The sequence below is a fragment of the Dermacentor variabilis genome, chromosome 6 (assembly GCF_050947875.1).
Source record: "Dermacentor variabilis isolate Ectoservices chromosome 6, ASM5094787v1, whole genome shotgun sequence".
Lineage (NCBI taxonomy): Eukaryota > Metazoa > Arthropoda > Arachnida > Ixodida > Ixodidae > Dermacentor > Dermacentor variabilis.
Window position 1 is genome coordinate 181197229 of NC_134573.1, and position 17053 is coordinate 181214281.

General features: G+C 46.1%; 1 protein-coding gene across 1 annotated transcript in view; it reads right to left on the reverse strand.

The window, feature by feature from the left end:
* Positions 1 to 17053, reverse strand: part of LOC142584459 (uncharacterized) — a 292894-nt gene that overhangs the window by 251887 nt on the left and 23954 nt on the right. Inside the window, exon 2 of the mRNA XM_075694601.1 lies at positions 11278 to 11571. Within this exon, the coding sequence (XP_075550716.1) occupies positions 11278 to 11571 (294 nt within the window). The remainder of the gene's footprint in view (positions 1 to 11277; positions 11572 to 17053) is intronic.

The following is a 17053-nucleotide window of genomic DNA, read 5'->3' on the forward strand; positions in this document are numbered from 1 at the left end:
GGTGGACTCCCTTATTCACGGTTTCAAATGGTCCACGTGCTTGTGCTACTTGGACGATGTTATAGTATTCTCTCCAACGTTCGCTACGCACCTCGAGCGCCTCTCAGCAGTCCTGGACGTTTTTCGTCAAGCCGGTCTGCAACTGAACGCATCGAAGTGCCACTTCGGCCGTCGCCAGATTACCGTCCTTGGACATCGCGTTGACGCGAACGGAGTGCAACCGGACCCAGGCAAGATCCATGCTGTTACGCACTTCCCTGTTCCAAACTGTGACAAGGATGTGCGCAGCTTCATCGGCCTATGCTCGTACTTCCGCCGTTTCGGGAAAAATTTCGCGGCCATAGCACGACCTCTAACCGAGCTTTTGAAGAAAGACGTCTCTTTCCAGTGAAGCTACAACGAGGCCTCTGCATTGTCGCTTCTAATCGACCTTCTCACAACGCCTCCCATTCTGGCCCATTTCGGTCCTTCTGTGCCTACCGAAGTTCGTACTGATGCCAGTGGTCATGGAACTGGCGCAGTACTGGCACAATGCCAGCGTCGCCACGACCGTGTTATCGCTTACGCCAGCAGGCTCCTCTCGCCCGCGGAGCGCAACTATTCCATCACTGAGCGTGAGTGTCTGGCCCTAGTTTGGGCGGTTGCGAAGTTCCGCCCAAACTTATATGGCCGACCCGGCCTTTTCCGTTGTCAAAGACCATCACGCGCTTTGCTGGTTATGCTCACTAAAAGATCCTACAGGAAGACTTGGTCGCTGGGCCTTAGGCTTCCAAGAATATTCGTACTGTGTCACCTACAAATCTGGCCAACTACACAAGGACGCTGACTGCCTGTCTCGCTAGCCGGTAGACGAGCCTGACGACGCCGACAGTAGTACCGCCAACGGCATTTTCTCTGTGTCTGCCTTCGCTAACATCGCGGACGAGCAGTACCGAGACCTATCGATGCGAGTACTCATCGAGCGTCTGCACTCTGCAGCTACCACGCATCCGTTCGCCGATATGTCCTCCAGGGCGGCATCCTGTACCGAAGGAACTTCCTCCCTGACGGCGCTGATCTTCTTGTCGTGCCAAAACATCTACGACAGGCTGTGCTCTTTGAGATGCATGACGCACCCAGTGCAGGACATCTTGGTATAACCCGCACGTACAACCGCGTCCACCGCCGCTTCTATTGGTCTGGTCTCACTCGCTTCGTCCGACGCTAGGTTGCTGCCTGTGATCCCTGCCAGCGTCGGAAAACACCTCAGGTGCTACCTGCCGGTCATCTCCAGCCGGTCACCGCCCCGGTGGAACCGTTCTTTCTTCTTGGGTTAGACCTCCTCGGTCCCTTTCCCACGTCATCCTCTGGGAACAAATCGGTAGCCGTCGCAACTGATTACGTCACCCGATACGATATCACGTGGGCTCTCCCTACTAGTTGCACCACTGACGTCGCGGACTTTCTCTTGTGTGACATTATCTTACTTCATGGCGCCCCGCGACTGCTGCTTACTGACCGTGGTCGTAACTTCCTCTCGAAAGTTATCGCCGATATTGTGCGTTCCTGCTGCGTTCAACACAAGCTGACTACCTCATACCATCCTCAAACCAATGGCCTGACAGAGCGGATAAACCTTGCTCTTGCCGATATGCTGTCCAAGTACGTTTCCAAAAACCACCACGACTGGGACATTGCTCTTCCTTACGTCACATTTGCGTACAATTCTTCCCGGCACGAAACCGCCAGATTTTCTCCATTTTATCTATTGTACGGTCACGAACCGACCTTGCCCCTAGACACGGCACTTCCTCTTGCTGCGATCTCAACAAGCGAGTATGCGCGCGGCGCGATAGCCATCGCTGACCATGCGCGCCAGCTTGCCCGTGCTTGACTGACGGCCTCGCAAACCACTCAGCAGCGTCAGTACATCGCCCGCCACCATGACGTACAGTTTTCGCCTAGTGCGCTCGTGCTTCCTACGTAACAATATGAATGAAGGGTGGGAAAGTAATTCTTTCTTTAGACGAGGCTTATGGTAGTAAATCTTATTAAATAAGGAGAGACGTGCTATTTCCCAGTGTAAGGAAAGGGATGGAAGCCGTAACGCTGTTTTATAGATGAAACACTGGAAAGACGGGAGTAGTTGGAAAAAATTAAGCGTGTGCTACGATTAAGTACAGCTTCAAGGTGACTAATAAGACTTTCAGTAAATGGATCCCATGCAGCTGATGCATAGTCTAGTTTGGAACGAACGAAAGTTTCTAAACAAGGAGTATAAGAGAAGAAAGAACCATTGAAAAACTAGGGTGCAGGAATCCAAGCCTGCGGTTAGCATTACTGACAATAAAATTAATGTGTTATTGCCAAGACAGGTTACAATTAATATGGGCCCCTAAGTATCTATAAGTAGTCACTTCCTTGAGAGGGGAACCACTTATGTTATACTTACAAGCGTTAGTGGAAAATTTACGAGAAATTTTCATTAGTTAGCACTTAGTCTCGTTGAGTTCCATTTTCCATGTGTTACACCAATCAGAAATATTAAGGTCAGTCTGTAGTAGCAATGTGACATTATCAGAGGAAATTGTGTGATATACAACACAGTCGTCAGCAATAAGCCTCATAGAGGAGTTAATAAAATCAGGTAAATCGCTTGGGTAAATTACAAAAAGAAGGTGCCCACGGACAGAATCTTGAGGCACTCCTGAATGGAAAGGACAGGACAGAAAGAAGAATCGTAGCCATTAGCAGTTACAAATTGCTGTCGGTTTAACAAATAGTTTTTTATCCAAGCAAGAACGTTAGGGTCACGGTCTAGTTTACTGAGATTAAGATAAAGTAGTTCATGGCAGACAAGGTCAAAAGCTCTAAAGAAATCTAAGAATACACAATCAATATAAAATCCCGAGTCTAGAGCTACTAAAAGTTTATTAGTAAATGAAGTTAATTTCGTTTTGCAGGAGAATGTCTTCCTGAAACCAAGCTCACGAGATATAAAAAAAGAATTAGCTTCAAGAAAGTCAACCAGGCAAGAATAAATGGCATGTTCAAAGATCTTACAAGGGACACTGGTCAATAATATTGGCTTATATCTTAGCGCAGAATGAGTGTCACCAGATTTAAATAACAGCACCACTTTGCCCATCTTCCAATCACAAGGCAGAATACCAATATTAAAATTGTGAGCGAAAAGTTTACAAAAAGAATGGATGGGTAAGCAACCGTACTTTTAAAAATTTTTGCGTTTACACCATCGACACCACATGATGACAAAACCTTTAAATTCTCAATAAGGCCAACGACGCCATCATAATCAATTACTACTGAAACCATTGTAGGAAAGTTCGCGTCACAAAATTCTGGCAGACACTCAACGCGCTCATCTAAACATGCTTTTGAAAACAGTTCGTTGAATACGTAACAACATTGCAAACGAGAAACGGTAACGCCACTTTCGTCAGTTAATAATAGGGTCTTTTAGCGGTGCTACGGAAAGTACGGTATACGGTACGGTAAGTGCGTAATACCGTACCGCTTGAGGACTGCGCATGCGCGAACTTCACCGTACGCGATGACTTTCCGTACGGCATACTAGACGGTAAGGAGTCGGTAAAGCTCAGCTGGCACCGTGTGTCGCGAGCCGAGCTGCACAAAGCCAAAACAGTGAGAAGCTGATGTCGGCTACAGAGTCCACGCCGTGCATGGCCCCGTCTCGCGTGCTTTTTTTTACCATGATAATACCAAGGCAAGAAGTTGCATTAAATTACCTTCTGCGGAGCGACGAAGTGGCAACAAGTAAACAGTTGCATAAAAAAACAGGTGGGTGGCGCCATCTTGTAATGCAGAGCTTACTTAGAAGGGACGTAGAGTTTTTATTCCACTAACTAATTATATTTTACTTATCTGCTGATGTAAACTGTCAGCAGTGGTGCAATTTACAAGAAACAAACCCTTTTTTATGTATTGATCCGATAAGAACACCTATGTAACAAGAGGTTTCACGTGTTGCAGGACGAAGTATCACAAGATGTCGCTACCGGCCTTGTGACTGGTGTCTACGTTTGCCCTAGCCGGGCACTTCTGTAAAGAATATTGCGTCTACGGACAAGCTACAGCTTTCTAGTATTTGTCAAAAGGAATATCTTGCGCTGAGCGCATAGTTATTGTATTCTGTAAAGCCCCAATGTTAGCCGCTATCATCATTATCACATTACCGTACGCATCGAGCGGCACACGCAGCTAAAACGTCTTCGGTCATCGCGGTAAGTTAGTGCGGAACGGTAATACCGTACTGTATACCGCACTTACCGTACCGTAATACGGCACTGCTCTAATTGTGCGATATAGAGGCGGAGTAAGCAATTCTCTGACGGATAAGTGCTGAGTGGACGGGAAGCAGGGATGCGGTTGTTCCACCCCATTTCGTGCCTGCGATTCTGCGGAGAACATTTATCACACAACTAAGTTGGTCCTCCAGGGCGGTCATATGATGAGTCCATCGAAGCTGGTGGTCTAAAATCAAGCCGAGAAAACGATGTTTCCTAACTAGCTCAATCTCATGCCCGTCTGTTGAAAGAGCAAAATTTCTAACATTTTTTTCTTGTGTAAGGCAAAACTGCTGATTCGGAATAAGATATCGACATGCCCCGTTCTCTTAAATAATCGCCTATTGCGTTCAAAGCTGCCTGCAGCCGATGCTTGACAACGTCTAGGGACTTGTTTGATCTCCATATTCAAATGTCATCAGCATACATAGATATGTTTATGTCTGCTGGAAGTACTGCTGGTAAACCTGCTATTGCTGCATTGAAGAGAGAAGTGGACTTTATACCCTTCCTTGCGGAACTCCTTTGTTTATGCTTTATGCATCACTTTGTCCGTCATTTATATTTATATATATCTTTGTGTCTTTCAAGAAGTTAGCGATCCATTCGAGAACCCGTCCATGCACTTCGAGAGTTGAGAGTCCAAGTAGAACATGAAGGTGACTGACCGAGTCAAAGGCCTTCCTAACATCAATAAACCCTGCAACGGCAATGTTCCACATCTAATCTCGTCGTCAACAAATGCTACCAAGTCAAAGATGTAGTTCATTGTACATCGACGTTTTCTGAAACTAGCCATTTGATCTGGTAGACAACTGCAGGATTTTATCCGTCATTGCAGTCTAATAGCGATAATTTTTTCCATCACTTTTGAAACACAGCTGGTTAAGCTAACAGGACGGAAGGAGTCAAGAGACAGTGGCGTTTGCCAGGTTTTAGCCATAGGACCGCGTTCGCTATCTTCTATCTCACAGGAACATGTGCTTCCTCCCACATCTTGTTGATCACGTGTAGGAGAGTGGACGTGCTTGTTGGGCCAAGCTTTTTCAAATTGCAATAGGAGATATGGTCACGACCAGTCGCTGTTCTTTGGCGGCGTGTTTTCGAGAGAGCATACTGCTGTTTTTTAGAGAGAACAGAATATCCAACTGGACATGAGGTAAATTGCAAGCATCTTCAATCTGTTGCTGCGCCGAAAAAATGGATTGATCTTGAATCAGGCTGTGCGAAATTTACTAGTGGTACCCAGAACGTGTTTGCAATTTCGCGTTCAGATAAGCCAAGAGCTGTAGCAAGGCTTTTGAAGAGATTGCATTGTGATACGGGATGGCTAAGGGCGTTCATTAACCTCCAGATTTTCGGTAAGGGAGTGAAGGGGGTAAGCCACGTGCAGAAATCACGCCACCGCTGCTGTCCCAGTTTTTGCATGTCCCGATTAGATTTTTGGTGTGCAGCTTGACTTTCTTGATAATCTTCAAGCCGTCCGGAACGGCGAAAGTGACGCTCTGCTCTCCGTCTAACTGCTCGGAGTCGTTCATAGCCTGCGTAGACACTGTATTGTCCTTCCCGAACAGTTGTGTATCGCGTAGCCCTGGAGTAAATACTAAGCACCGATGACATGGAGGTGTCCAGGTCATGTACTTGGTTCAGTACTGCAAAATAATATTCTCGAAATAGTTGCCAATTAGTAAGTTTAGTTACTGTAGGAGATCTTGCCGGATGCATAGGGAGATGTGCTATAAAAATTGGGTAGTGGTCACTACCACGTGTCTCATAATCTGTGTGCCATCAAATACCGCGCGTAAGGTCAGGCGAGGCTATAGTAAGATCAAGACAGGTAGCGTAATTGTAGTGTCTTAAAAACTTAATCGATCCATCATTAAGCACAACGAGGCCACATACGTCTATAGCCTTTTCTAAAGACCTGCCTCAGTAATCAGTGTGGCTACTTCCCCAGGTAACATTATGCGCATTGAAGTCACCGCAGAACAGGACTGGTCCTTGAATCTTTTGAAAGAAATGCATGAAATTGGAGTCAGTAATGCGCGATTCTGGTTGCACATAAACGCAAACAAAGGTCACTGGCAGCTTTATAAACTGAACTTTACAGGCAGCGAGCTTAGGCACATCAAAGTCCGAGGAGAAGAAAAGAAGACAGAAAGATAAATCGTGTCTGACCCATAACATAGTAGAGCTAGGGTTTGGAGTTCGTGAGGATGAGTATATTGCATAGTTCGGGAGACGGAAATCATGGTCTACACCGGCTTCGTTAAGACTCACAACGGGAAACCTGTATTGCGAAACAATCTTCCTGAAGTCTGCGCTCTTAGATCGAATGCCATTTGCATTCTATTGAAATATGGTTGTGTTTCGAAAACAGTTATCCATCTGGCGAGCCGTTATGCTATGTTGTAAGCTACTTTTGTAGTACCAGCGGTTCTCACGAAAGAACAGCGCTCACCTCTGGAAAGTTGTTCGCCGTAGGAAATGCCCGCAGGATTGCTTCTAACGCAACAAAGAGCGTAGACATCACCAGATGCTGCTGAGATGATTCCGCTTCACGTGAAACACGAGCAGGTGCATGTGTTCTCAAAGGGATGAACGCCTGCTGAGACTCATGGTCGTGGTCAACAACACTTGGCGACCGTCTTTCCTTGGCTGTCTTTCCTACTTAGTTTGCCTTTCATCGCCTGTAAACCATTAGTCACCATCGCATACGTTTTCTTGCGCTCTGCTGATTGTAACGGAGGAGCTACTTTCACTGGTTTGACAGCATCTAAGTTCGGAGGATCAGTGAGCCTTCCTTAGGGGTCTGACCATGTAATATTTCTTGTCGCCTGAGTAATGAAGTAATGTCGCCTGAGTAAAGAAAGCCTTGGGAGCTATGCGAAGGGGGAAGGCAGCTGGGGAGGATCAGGTAACAGCAGACTTGTTGAAGGATGGTGGGCACATTGTTCTAAAGAAACTGGCCACCCTGTATACGCAATGTCTCATGACTTAGAGCGTACCGGAATACTTGGAAAAATGCTAACATAATCCTAATTCATAAAAAAGGGGACGCCAAAGACTTGAAAAATTATAGACCGATCAGCTTACTGTCCGTTGCCTACAAAGTATTTACTAAGGTAATTTAATTGCAAATAGAATCAGGAACACTTTAGACCTTCGTCAACCAAAGGACCAGGCAGGATTCCGTAAAGGCCACTCAACAATAGACCATATTCACACCATCAATCAGGTGATAGAAAAATGTGCGGAATATAACCAACCTTTATATATAGCTTGCATTGATTACGAGAAAGCGCTTGATTCAGTCGAAACCTCAGCAGTCATAGAGGCATTGCGGAATCAGGGTGTAGACGAGCCGTATGTAAAAATACTGAAAGATATCTATAGCGGCTCCACAGCCACCGTAGTCCTCCATAAAGAAAGCAACAAAATCCCGATAGAGAAAGGCGTCAGGCAGGGAGATACGATCGCTCCAATGCTATTCACAGCATGTTTACAGGAGGTATTCAGAGACCTGGATTAGGAAGAATTGGGGATAAGAGTTAATGGAGAATACCTTAGTAACTTGCGATTCGCTGATGATATTGTCTTGCTTAGTAACTCAGGGGACCAACTGCAATGCGTGCTCACTGACCTCGAGAGGCAAAGCCGAAGGGTGGGTTTAAAAATTAATCTGAAGAAAACTAAAGTAATGTTTAACAGTCCCGGAAGAGAACAGCAGTTTACAATAGGTAGTGAGGCACTGGAAGCGGTAAGGGAATACATCAACTTAGGACAGGTAGTGACTGCGGATCCGGATCATGAGACTGAAATAATCAGAAGAATAAGAATGGGCTGGGGTGCGTTTAGCAGGCATTCTCAGATGATGAACAGCAGGTTGCCATTATCCCTCAAGAGAAAAGTTGATAACCAGCTGTGTCTTACCAGTACTCACGTACGGGGCAGAAACCTGGAGGCTTACGAAAAGGGTTCTACTTAAATTGAGGACGACGCATCGAGCTATGGAAAGAAGAATGATAGGTGTAACTTTAAGGGATAAGAAAAGGGCAGATAGGGTGAGGGAAAAAACGCGAGTTAATGATATCTTAGTTGAAATCAAGAAAAAGAAATGGGCGTGGGCAGGACACGTAATGAGGAGGGAAGATAACCGATGGTCATTAAGAGTTACCGAATGGATTCCAAGGGAAGGGAAGCGTAGCAGAGGGCGGCAGAAAGTTAGGTGGGTGGATGAGATTAAGAAGTTTGCAGGAACAACATGGCCACAATTAATACATGACCGGGGTAGTTGGAGAAGTATGGGAGATGCCTTTGCCCTGCAGTGGGCGTAATCAGGCTGCTGCTGCTGCTGATGATGATGATGATGATGAGTAATGAAGGCGCTTGATGCTTAGGACATCCAGCGTATGAAGCTGTATGGTCTTCATTGCAGTTGGCGCACTTGGGTTGGCTTCTAGAGGTGCAGGCGTTATACTTATGCGTTGCAGCGCAGATCTCGCGTCGCAATTGCCCATGGCAGGACTTAGAAACATGGCCAGATCACTGGTCGTTGTAGCACCGAGTTGCAGGTTCTAAATATTCTTCGACTGGATGACTCGTGAATACAAGCAGAACGAGTGTTGGCAATGGTTTGTCAGGCCAGAATTGTAGGATGACGCTCCCGAGTGCATGAGGTTGCAGTGCTCCATCTTCTCGCCGGAGCCATCTGGTCTGCCTCTTAACAGAGGTGACGCCGCTATTTTGTAAGTACAGATGCAGTTGGTCTTCTGCTTATTAAATTGGAGCATGTATTATTTTTCCAAGATTTTTCGTATACGATGGTGGTACGTATGGTTCCACTGCAAAGCCTGCAACATGAGTTAATTCAAGTAGTCTCGTATAGAGGTAGCGAGAGACGATACATTCAAGGAAAAGTTACCTTCCCCAGTTACACGAAGTAATTGTACCTTGTATTTTGCCTTGGTAATATTCTCGCTGGCCAACTTGTTCGGATTCACTTTCCAAAACGACGCTTCCAGGTCAATGAGCTCGAAAATCACTGCTATTCCTGCTTGGCGTGATTTCTTGTACGTGAACATGGTGAATGATCTGTCTTCCACTTCCACGTCTGCGGTTTGAACAAATCTGGCATCGATGTATGGCGTATGATTGTCACCTTCTGCCCTCTTGGGACAGTTTGTCTCGAGGCCAGCATCCGTTGTCGCACTTAGGCTGAAGTGGTCACTGCCAGCCGGCTAGAGAGTGGGTACTTGTTCCGCAGCATTCATCTCTCCACATGCATCAGGCAAGCGCTGGGAGGAACGGGGTCCCTCCTTTAGCAACTCTTTCGGTTGCCGTGGTGCCGCTGGTATGGCTTGGATGCCAAAAAGTCCTCCCGCCTAGCAAGGCGGGAAGCCGTCGACCAAATTTTGGCTACTGAGTGCTGAGGTCAAGCGAGGAAACTCACAAATGCAGACGCAGAAGCGGGTCCCTGGGGAGATCACGTCCGGTGATGGCACGCTTCTTCTTCTGTCTTCATTGAGAACAGGGAAAGGACCGGACCAATCGAAGTTCGCAAAATTAAAGTCACCTAAACTAAGAAATGGGTGCGTGAGGGAACCTAACGTTAATAACATACAAAACGTCATACAAATCAAAAGAAAAATTATGCCCAGCGTTAGGTGGCCGAAAGCACACGCCAAGAGTTCTATCGCAGAGATTAATGCGCGCGCATGCGCAAATAATTTCTAAAGGTGACTCAGTGGGAACATCATAAGAGACAATGTGATCGGAAACAGCTGTCGGAACGCCTCTTCCTGATCTAGAGCCACCATCAAAGTGATAAAACTTGAACACCTTTTTAGACTCAAATATTTCACTATCACGCACTTTGGACGATAACCATGTCTCCGTAAGTACGACGACATCAGTACTACACGTGTCAATTAGACCAGAAAGGTTATCACGCTTGTTAACAACACTGCGAGCAATGGAAAAAAGAAAATTAACAACACATGATGAACTATTTGGCCTATATGACAGCTATGACGAGCGAATGTTACTTGAAGCAGGTGTGAACTCGTCATGGACGTGCGCAACAGATGAACCACTGTTCCAAAATATATCACACATGCTATCTGTTGTCATGACATACACGTAGCGCTTGTTCTTCCAAAACAAGCTATTGTGGAGAATTGAATACGATTCTCCGGTATTTCTTGCAAATTACAGCAACCTTTCGCGGGATGTGCGTGTAGCACGGCAGAAATTCTCATTAATACTAATACCGATTTGCTTTAATTTCTTGAGTGCTGAAAAAATGTCCTCTTTGATGTTAACGCTTAAAAGCTTCACAATAATGTGGTGGAACTTATTTGGCGCTTATTTATCCAACCTATGTGAACAAACAATTGCTTCATCAGAGAGCTGTATGTTTAGCGTGGATGATAGGAGCTCACATATGCTTTCTTTCTTCATCAGCTCATGACTTAGATGGGTTGTCAGAAAAACCGTGAAAAATCATATTCTCGCGCCGTGACCTGTCTTCAAAGTCATCTAACAGAGTAGAAAGCGTAGCTCTTTCAGCGCGCGCGACAGTCGATACTGTAGTGGCAAGGTCATCTGTAACGTTTGGAATTAACTCCATCTTTCCTTCGACTGCTGTCAGTCTGCCATTTATATCATTCAGTGCTTTCTGTAGATTTCTTTGAATTTCTTTAACTTCATTAATCTGTGACATGACCTCAGCATTATTTTTGTTCGTTCTTTTGGTTAGCATTTTCAGCAAAGACAGTACGTCACTACTGTCGGTACTAGGACCGGGCTTAGGGGACCCGGGGTTTAATTCGACGTCACCACTGAATATTTAAACTTCAAGTACATGCACGCATTCACAGGAAATGCAAGAAACCACACTTGGGGATGGAATAAGCAGCAAAGTGACATTGCTTGTGCGTTTGCAGTTGAAAGAGGGATGAGAACCAACCTGCGTCAGAAGAACAAAGATTTGGCATGTCCGCATGCTGGCCACCTTTCCATGCCCACTGGCGAAGCACGTCGAGAGCTGCAGATTTAAAGGCCGGTGGAAGCTTGATGTTGCTGACGATGGGTCTTGATGAACAAGTGCTGTAGTGTACGGAGCAACCGAGCCTCCTGGCGGATGTGCTGGGCAGCGCTGGCTGTCGGAAGAATCGGCAGAACAGCGCATGGATGAAAGGCCTGGCGATGCTTGGGACGCACCGGCGAGCGACAAGGTCGTGCGCGCATGCGCAGATACCACCTGCATCAGAAGAACAAACATTTGGCACGTCCGCATGCTGGCCGCCTTCCCATGCCCACTCATCGCTCGTTTATTGTTTTCGTCAAGTGGTAATGCCCTACTCCATTAGAAAAAAGATAATTTACAACGGTTTAATTATGTGAGCTATACTAATCATATTATGCATAGTTAAGTGCGCAGACAATAATGTTAAGTCATTTTGGGACAAAAACTAAGGCATTTGCGGCCGTGGAACGACGTAAGACAGGTTGAATAATGTATAATTCATTCCCGATAAATTGGCGCAATTTGTGATAGTCTCTATGTTGTGTAACGTTGATCTGAATTATTACACGATTCTACACGATACAAAACGTTGTGAGACCTTTCATTGAAGTCGTACATTTGGACAACGCATTTATTTTCGGCAACTTTCCAACATATTTTTTCCTCCAGTTAACCGCGCCCTCTCCATGCAAGAAACACGCAACACGTCCGCACGCAAGAAACATTTTGTGTTCTGTTATATCATAGTGAAAATGCTGCAAAAAATAAATAAAAAAGAACTAAACAGTTAGACATCTTTTCAGCGTGTGAGGCAAGACCGAGAACGGTACCCAGAAATTATTTTCTAACGATATAAGAAATGTAGGCCGATAGATGTTACGCCATTGCATCAGTGATGTCTACTTCGACGATGCCTCCTAAAGGTCACAACACGTTTTCTATCTTTATATTATGCTTGTGTAATTGCTGCCCCACATTTCTTTCATTTGCTTTTAGCTTTTAAGCCGCTTGATTTCTGACGCAGTGCAGCCGACGTCAAGTCGCCACGGGGAGCATGCCTTCATACAGCAAACAGCTTTAAAAAGATGAGCTAAATCAATTTGAACTCATTAGGCAATATTAAGAAAGTGGAATCCTATTAACTTTGCCGTAATAGGTACATTTTTAGAAGGCAAAATGAAGGTCGCAGAACAATTTCCTTAAGCTGGCGCTGGATCCTCAGCGCTGGTTGTCAGTGTAACGACACGGAGTATTGCTTGAGTATGTGGTTCGTTGAGGCTTAGTAAACTTTTTGAAGCGTGTTAAGTTTGGTGTCTTCGGATCTTCTAGAAGACAATGTATTTCATTTTTACCGATAATAAGCTAGCTGGGCATGAGCAGACGCCATAAATATCCATTACGTAACGTACCCATTACGTAACGGCGAGCTATAGCGCGGCAACTTCAAAGCCGCAACGGCATCCGTCTTTCATTTTTGCGCCTTTTCACGCTTGCAAACACTATTCCCAGGGTAGGCGTGGTTTCTTGGTATTGTCCAAGGGCAATTACTATACAGCTAAATATTTTTTTTCTCAACACACCCCAAGCACTTACCCGAGCGCCGCGGCGCTGCACACAATGTACCCCGAACGGTTCCCAAGCCCGGACTGCCCTATGTGTGGTGATTATGCGGACTTCGAACATGTCCTGTGGGGCTGCGCCTCTGCCGGTCCCCCTTTCACTCAAGAAGAAATGATGAAGCTAATTAGGGCCCAGGATCAGACCTCTCAAATCCTGGCAGTCCAGTTCGCTTACGTCTATAGTGGACCAAATAAGGTTGTTTCACTCACTCACTCACTCACTCACTCTCTCCAGAGACGACTGGTGTACTGATAAAAGCGGGCAGCCAAGAGCCATGGCATCCTGAACTAAGCAAGCCACACACGCCAGGGCGACCTACACAATGTCTCCCGCGCTATCTTTTTAATCAACTTTATTTCATCAGTGTCATCATAATTTTTGAGTGTCTTTGGAGTTTCTGTTTTACATTTCATGCTTGCCAGTTGTGAAGCTGTCAGAAACACGTAAAATAAACACGTCAGTTTGTCCCATTTAAGCTTATCAAGCTTACAAGACCGGGAAGCGCATGTTTGTAGGAGGCCCGGTGCGTTAGCTTTTAATGGTGCTCCAGACTGTAAGAGCTCGTCTGCGATCCATGTCACACGTTACAAGGGTGAGGTCCACTAATGCCCATATCGAAGCGGTTCGCAGCGAAATTTTCAAACGAAGAGGAATGTTTACTTTTCCTGCCATTTTCTCATTTATGCGCCGTTTTTGAAATTCGTGCATTGAAGTTGCCCAGGCTCATAACATTTGGCCTCCCAACATCCGAAGTGAAGAAGGCGTAACGGACTGTATGTTCGCTGACATATCCCTGCTCACACTGCCGGAGGGAGAAACGCATTTTCTCGAGCAGCAAACTTCGACCGCGCTTCTCCGTCGCGCCATCCCCGCGGAGAGCCATACGCGGAACAAGGTCAAATGGAGTGGGGTTAATGGGATACGTTGTTGCAATAGCTCGAGGGATTCCGATTTGGCGGGCGCATTAGCTTTACGCGAGCGGCGCGCAAACAAAACCGTATATACGAATGACCGCTGTTCTGGGACACCCGGCAACCTCCCTTATTCCCCGCTATAAAGCCGTCTGTTGTAGCGACGTTTTCTCGCCCACTGGCACTTGCACCCAATTCGCTTTTCTCGGCTCACAGTAAGAAACAGCAATTCGGGGGAAATACATCCGCCTCTGAACTTATAGCATGGGATGGCCGAGAAATGCCAGCAAAACAAATGAATAGACAGAGCACTGCGCGCTCTGTTGCACTCTCTGACGGTACACGCTAGCGCTATAGAGATCAAATGTCCTTTTTCGCAGCGCCAGGATCGCGGCATTTAAGCGCTCATGACGGAGCGTAAATCAGCCTTATACAACGCAATTAAAATCGCTGAGCGGAAAGTGGAGGCGGGATTTCTAAAGAGGTGATTTATAAAGGCGGGCAAGCGCCGGTTGCCGTTAATGTGCAGTAAAAACTGTGCAGAGAGAGACAAGAAACCGGGTGCCCCAGCTTTTCGCTCCTTTTCTATAGTCTCTTGACTTGTTCTGCGAAAAGACGCCCACGAGTGTAGTCACAGAATTTAAAGCGCGAGTTTGTGATGATGAAATCAGGAATTACGGCTGCATTACGTACTCGGATGCTCGAATACCATTTTGACCATTCCGACCGACGGGCATCTGCGTGTTTCCATCACACCGGAATGCGGTTGCTTGTGCCGGGAATCGAGCCTGCAACATCGTGCAATGCCGTACAACCGCTGTGACGGGCACAGATTGATTAAGTGTGATCAATTCTTTTATACGATACTCGCAGAAGGACACTCGTAGCAATACTGTGTTAAGTCTACCCAGAAAAAAAAGTTTTAAGCAGTTCATTTTTGACAGCGACTTCGAAACGAGTTGTACAAATGAATTTTCGGGCGATGTTTTTGAGCACCAAAGAAGCGAGTTTTGAAGCTTGTACTAACGACTGGCTGCAGAGTTGCACTATGTAGCGTCTGAGTGCACATATAAGCCTACTCAGGATAGGTTCCTTACTGCACTTTCTGTGGGGCTGTTTTTCATTGTAATGTATACGCAGAGTGCTTCCTACCTGATTTATTTTATATTCTGACAGTACAATGGTGCTGGGCTGCTAAGTGCGAGGTCGAGGAATCAAATCCCGGCCACGGCGGCCGCGTTTCGATGGGGGCGAAATGCAAAAACGCCCGTGCACTTAGATTTATGTGCACGTTAGAGAACCCCTGGTAGCCCAATTATTCCGGAGTCTCCCACTACAGCGTGCCTCATAATAAAATCGTGGTTCTGGCATGTAAACCTCCTAATTTAATTTGTTTTGTGATAGTACATTGCTCCACTGTAACAGTGCATCTTTCTGTTAGAGGCTACGTGCAATGCGTTCACTTGCTCTAAGTATTGCAGTTAAATTTAATGCATTCTGCGTACAAGTATACGAATGTAGTTGGCCAACAAGTTTGAAGCAGCTTCTTTTCCGTTTTACTGAGCACACGACGTACAAATGCTTTAGGAAAATAAGATCGATGAACTGATAACTGAGACTTGTATCTATGGAACTATATATGAGGCACAATTGAAGAAGGTTTAACAGTACTTCTAATTTAACGAAGCTACATTTATATGTTCCTGTTTCTTAGATGCCTGCTAAGTTTTGCACAAAATCAATTGTGATATGGTGACATGCTCGCATTACAAAGCTTGTGTGGTGCAGGACCTTGTTCCCAGCGTATCTTATATAATGCTTTCTACTTGTACTCTGCAAGTTCGGTATACCGGGCACAATGAATCGTGGGTTCCCCTAAATATGTCCTAAGAACAAAGCTTCCATTTAGGAGGCCTTTCCTTTTGCAAGCCCCGCCTTATCAAAGAGGACGTGAAATTTCCTGGCGCTAAGCCCGCAGTTTGTCTGGACATCTTCTTTTCGGTTCGGGCAAATATAGCTTAAAAATGAAGAACTATTCATGTAAGGCTTGCAGCGATTTTCTGTTATGAAGATGGTATCAATGCAGTATATGTTGAAGTCGAGGGCAAGACGAAATCTCGTCTGGTCGAGAAGAATCATGGCAAAAATAGGAAACAGACGCCGGCCACGGTGATCTTTTTTCTAACTTTAAGTTTTTTCTAATCATAACTTAGAAAAAAGATCACCTTAGTCGGCGTCTGTTTCCTATTCTTGCCGTAGTACGTGTTGTTCAATTAAATAAAGAAAAAATCAGGGCTATAATAATTGTATATGGATGGGTGGATGGATGGATGGATGGATGGATGGATGGATGGATGGATGGATGGATGGATGGATGGATGGATGGATGGAATAACTTTACTGAAAGGTCCTGCGAGCTACGGAGCGCAAGGCCGCATAGAGCGGGCTACTACCACGTTGGGACCGGGAGTTTTAGCTCCCTGGCCGCATCATGGGCTCGCTGGACGGCCCAGAGCTGCTCCGCCAGGTCCGTGCTGCGTATTGCTTCTTGTAGCCTGGCGGAGTCGTGATTCTTGTGTGCGTGGGTCCGACCACATGGCCAGAGCAAGTGATGTGCGTCTAGTGTGCTAAGGCAATTTTCGCAATATGATGTTGTGTATAGCTCAGGCATGTAGTGATGTCTCTTCTGCGTGAGGTTCATGTTGGTTTCAAGCATACTGAACATGAGGGCTTGAGGCCTGGTGAGCTTATTTTGAGGTGTGCTCTATATTCTGCGGTCTAGATAAAAGTGCTTTGTGATGTCCTTGTAAGTGGATGGAGGGTCCCGATTCTCGCCCGGATGGTTACGACCAGAATAGGTGGCGTCGCGGAGGGTTAGGACTCGCGCGCTCCTGTGAGCCATCTCATTGAGATTCGCAGGGATGTACTCGATCTCTCTGATGTGTGATGGGAACTAGCAGATGGTGTGATGCTGCAGCAGTGCGGATCTACTGACTATTTGCACTGCTTGTCTTGCAACAGCTCCTTTCTGAAACGCTTTGACGGCCGAGCGCTGTAGACGTGGGGGGTGGTCAGGTCTGTGAGGGCGAGTGCGATGGCGACCTGTTCTGCTATCTCGGACTTGTGGGTCTTCACTGTGAGAGCGTTTGTGACTTGACTTTACTTATTGACCATGGTGACAACGA